Genomic DNA, 5000 nt, shown 5'->3' with positions numbered 1-5000 from the left:
GGCAGGGCTCTGCCGTCTTGTCTCCAGGTCTGGAGCGTTGGGCAGAACCACATGGCACACTGGTGCTGTGGCAAGGCTTCTCTGCGCTAGGCTGGCACACTGGCGCTGTGGCAAGGCTTCTCTGCACTATGCTGGCACACTGGCATTGTGTTTAGGCTGCTCTGCAATAGGCTGGCTGTCTGCATTCACACTACATAGATACATACTGTAGATACACACATACTGTACCAATCACCTCAGCAAATCGCCTGCAACTCACATAAACTTTGCTCTGCAGGGATCAAATGAAAGACATACGGTACATACACAGAAACAGGAGTATGTGTATGTGTAAACTGGCATGGAGAAGTGCAGTGCACCTCCTTGAGCACCCAAACCAAATATTGGGAAAGAAAAAGAAAGGGAAAAAGGGACATTTAAATAAAACACCAAGCTCATACACTGGACTAAGCACATTAAGGACATAAAAAATGACATTATAAGATGCAAAAAAAATGCTTCAAGATTGTAAAACCCAATTCCAGAATGTACAGTTTTGTCTACATGAGATGACATCTAGGCCCATGTGTAAAGTCACCATCTATGGTGAGGGAGAAGGGCCAAAAAAGAGGAGTCCAAACCAGACGGGTCTTTCCTCTGTGTGATAAAGTAGAAAAACAATAAACTGCTGAAACAACAACAATTACAAAACAAAGGGAAAAAAAATACAATATCATGACACATACACAGTACATACTAAATATTTATCATGGAATATATCCTCACAGAGGACTTCTATCTCTTTTAAAAAATAACAAAAGTCAGACGAGTTTCTTTTCATTATATCTAGAAAAATATAACAGCAACTCCTCAATAACCAAGGCACAGACGGGAGCCATTTCAAATGTGTTCAGGTGAAACTCAACGTGTCTCCAGAACACCATATTATTTTGCTTTCTCTAACAAATGTCAGTTTAAAAAAAAAAAAAATCATTGTCCAGTCTCTATGAGAGTGAGTGCTGATGTTCAGCTTGTGCGGTGAGCTCTTTCTTTCTCTCTCTCTAGCTCTCTATCCCTCCCCCCCTTATGTGTGTCTCTTCAGGGTCTGGAGAGCTGGGTGTAAACAGGCTGCTGGTCCCACTGCTGGGGGCTGTGATTCTGGGGCACGGAAGGCACCCCGGTGGGGTCTGCGATGGGGGTGTAGAGAGGCCTCTGGCTGGGGTTCATGTAGGAGCTGAAGCCTGGGTAGAGGCTCTGGGAACCCTGGCCGCCACTTCCACCACCTCCGGTGTAGTAGGAGCTGGCGCCGCCCTGGTGGTGGTCGTAGTCGTACTGCGGGGCGCCGGCGCGGCCGAGGCTGGTGTACCCTGATGCGGCTGCGGCGGCGGCGGCTGCTGCTGCTGCGGTGTAGTGCTGCAGGCTGAAGGAGCCGTACGCCACCTGCTGCGGCGGAGAGCTGCCCTGCTGGTCGCTGTAGTGGCCCGGGCTCATCTGCTCCGTCTTGATCTGGGCCGGCTGGCGCGACTCGGCGGCGCTGGACAGCGTGGTGAGGGAGTGCCCGCTGCTCGACTGGCTCTGCCCCTGCTGCTGGTTGCCATTCTGCTGCTGCTGCTGCTGCTGCTGTTTGGACATCCAGCTCTGCCCGCTGCCACCCGATGCCACCTGGCTGCCGTAGCCGTAACCCTGGGCCCCGGGCACCATGCCCGCCTGGTGCGCGCTGTGCGTGGGCAGGTACTGATTGAACTCGTCCACGTCGAAGTCGATGTTGGGGATGATGTCAATGTCCACGTCGTCGAAGATGCTGCTGGGTTGCCGCGCTGAGGATGGGTCACCCATGGCGATGGGCCTGGACTCACGCTTCAGCTCGGCCTTGCCGCCACTCGGCGGCACGTCTGTCTTGGGGGTGGTGGGGGGCGTGGGTGGGCCCTGGGATTGGCCTGTGGAGAGAGAGAGAGAGAGATAGAGAGATAGAGAGAGAGAGAGAGAGAGAGAGAGAGAGAGAGAGAGAGAGGAGAGAGCGAGAGAAGAGAACAAACAGTTAAGTTCACTGTGCACATGACATTGTTGACGCAAGGGAGGCCAATAAAGATATGCTTTGAAATTAAGACACTGGAGATAGGCTTTGCAAGAGGCCGACAGCGCCGTGCAGCGCGGAGCAGAGCAGAGCAGTGCAGTGCAGTGTAGTACTACTAGCACTAGTGGCGTTATATAATGCATTCGCCTTCACAGAGAGCTACGAGGAAGATAAGTTGACAGCGCTGCGACAGGTGGGGATATTTGCATGAGAGCTCGTAAAACAGTAATGATTTACAAGAGGCTTAGTTTTTTTGGTACGGTCCGGAAAAGTAGCAAAAGGAAAAGCACACTCCAAAAAAAAAAAAAAAAACACGCGCCTGACTTATTCTATGGTGGCGCAGTTATGCCACTTGTTGCCAACAACATGTTGCAAAAGGTTGTCGCACCGTTTCTCTGCATATGATTCACAATGAATGATTGACGTGAATGCTTGAATGCTTCCTTACCCGAATGGTCGCCCGGAGAGTGCGCGTCGCCTATGCTGGATGCGGGGGAGTCGGCCTGCAGTGCTTTGAAGATGGCATTGGGGGAGATGTGGGTCTGCTCGCCGTCCTCCGACTCGCTCTGGCCGTTCTTGACAGACTTCCGTCGGCGTGGCTGGTACTTGTAGTCGGGGTGATCTTTCTTGTGCTGGACTCTCAGTCTCTCCGCCTCTTCCACAAATGGCCGCTTCTCTGACTCGTTCAGCAGCCTGCAACAAGTGAAAGACGCGATGTTAAATCATTATTAATTGCATGTTTAAGTTGTATTATTGTTATTATTACTATTATTATTACCATTTTATTCAAAATGGGCTACACAAATGTTACATGCTATATAATCTGCATACTGGCTGTCTACTAGTCTAGCACAAAAAAGTTGGGCAATCCTCTCAACTTTTTTTTTCCATAACTTCTCCTCAAACTTTTCAATGCACCGCAAAAACATATAAAATATAAAATATATGAAGATAATGTCTGCCTACAACACTCGCTATCAGAAGAATACCATCACACATACATTAATCTACTGCTGTAGTGCATTCTGCATGCACAAGAAATCAATTACGCACCCTGCCATATAACAAGCACGCATGCTTACCTCCAAAGTTTGCCCAGGGTTTTGCTCAGCTCCGCGTTGTGGAGGTGCGGGTACTGGTCAGCTAGTTTCCTGCGCGCAGCCTGTGCCCAGACCATGAAGGCGTTCATGGGTCTCTTAACGTGGGGCTTGGGCTTGCTGGAACCGTTCACCCTTACGGGCATGGGCACCAGCGTCCAGTCGTACCCCTTCAGGACCTGCGAGACCGCATCGCGGATGCAGACGGGGAACTTCTCGTCCTCTCCTTCTCCTTTGGGAAAGAGCGTGCCATCGGGTCCGAGTATGTGGTTCTCGGACGGCCTGGTGTTCTCGGTGTCAGAGCCAGAGCCCGAGGGGCACGGAGAGCCTGCGGAGTCCACGGACATGCTCGGACTCGGGGCGTCAGAGAGGGAGAGCCGCTTCTCCTGTTCCTCGCTCATATTCAGGTACGGGTCGAGTAGATTCATGCGAAAACGCGAACGGAACTTGCTGAGGAAGAATGTATTAAAAAGTTCTAGAATCCTGCGGGAGAAGTCTCCAAAAGTTTTTTTTCTCTGTAAGCTCAGATGGGGTCGGTACCCGCAGAGTGGAGAGAATCCCGTTCAAAGTTACGCACGAATGAATGAAAAAGCGACAAGCGTGCTGAGATCCCTTTGCTGTTGGTTTCTTCAAAGTCCCATTCGGTACAAGTGACGGGGAAAGATGCGTTCGGTAGATATTTGAATGACCATGTATCTGAACTGTCACTTTAGTACCTTTGGTCCACAGTGGCTGTCATTGCCGTCTCCGTGTCTAAGTTGCCAGAAGGAGTGATGACTTGTGAGCGCGAAGCTCACTATTTAAGACGCAGGGGAGGCGGTGGGTGGACCTAACCTAGCCTCAAGTCTCCAGTTTCAGCATCTCATTACCCCAGCCACAGCAGCAGCAGAAAAAGAAATGAGAATAAAACTATTGCAAAGTCACAATATGCCTACTTTTTGGCATTTGCATTTCATCTTCCTGATCATGCACGTCGAAGACTAATAGCGTGGCACTTGATTCCACTGCCTGTTGCAAACTTCTTCGAAAGAGTTTCATGTAAATCACTGGTCAGAGTTTGGTTCTGTTGTATGAATCAGCACCGAAATGGGCTACAGCTACTGTCAAAACCTGTTGAGATATGAAATATGTTGTTTTATAGAAGACTTAGGCTATCACTCTGTTGTCACAAACGGATATGTAACGTGGTTGAAGGAACACTTGATGACATTTGCGTTCACGGTGTAAATTACCCGGTGTAAATTCCACCAAAGGAAACATAGCAAGCGTGGTATTTGAGAAATGAGAATGCTACTTGGCTTCCGTGGCCAATATATTGTATGCGTCTGGTAGAAGTATTTTCTTGACGATGAACTTCATGCGCAACCTCACGGCGTCTAAGCTTGCCGATTCTAGATAGATTGGGCGACATAGAATTATTTCGAGGGGTGTTTTAATCGGGCAATATACTTTTGATTTCTAGGGAAGATGGTTTTATTGTAGCTTTTGTTTATATGGTGATTTTGACGCATTCATTCCCATGTCCTAAAGGTCTCGGAAACAAGTCCGTCGGTGAGATTTCCCATTTCATTGAACTCGTGTTGCGGTGTGACTGATAGGGGGCGCAAGTGCCTCAAGAACTCGCCACCAATTTTTCCTGGAACAGTTACAGAGACCGTCAGATTCAGGAGCCTTTCCCTTGGCCTTTTCGTGAAAGTTTGGTTGAATTTTGGTGACTGTCCCAGCCTTCCTCCCGTACAAACGCAGAGTAGGCTATCCCTAAAAACGGTGTAAAGTTAAAATGCCAATATGCGCGTATAGGAACACGCGCTCGAGGTTGCGCAGATGAAAGCTCGATAGGTCAGTGTCTC

At 49.2% G+C, this 5000-nt stretch overlaps 1 protein-coding gene across 1 annotated transcript; it reads right to left on the bottom strand.

The window, feature by feature from the left end:
• Positions 1-969: 969 nt before the first annotated feature.
• LOC134465907 (transcription factor Sox-9-B-like) lies at positions 970-3907 on the bottom strand. The gene is made up of 3 exons (XM_063219804.1): positions 3136-3907; positions 2502-2746; positions 970-1916 (listed from the first exon to the last, which is right to left on the bottom strand). The coding sequence occupies exons 1-3, from the start codon at positions 3576-3578 to the stop codon at positions 1078-1080; spliced, it is 1527 nt and encodes a 508-aa protein (XP_063075874.1). The 5' UTR covers positions 3579-3907; the 3' UTR covers positions 970-1077.
• Positions 3908-5000: the final 1093 nt, after the last annotated feature.

The sequence above is a fragment of the Engraulis encrasicolus genome, chromosome 2 (genome assembly GCF_034702125.1).
Source record: "Engraulis encrasicolus isolate BLACKSEA-1 chromosome 2, IST_EnEncr_1.0, whole genome shotgun sequence".
Taxonomy (NCBI): Eukaryota; Metazoa; Chordata; class Actinopteri; order Clupeiformes; family Engraulidae; genus Engraulis; species Engraulis encrasicolus.
Note: the sequence above shows the minus strand (reverse complement) of the source record. Positions and strands in the feature narration are given on the sequence as shown.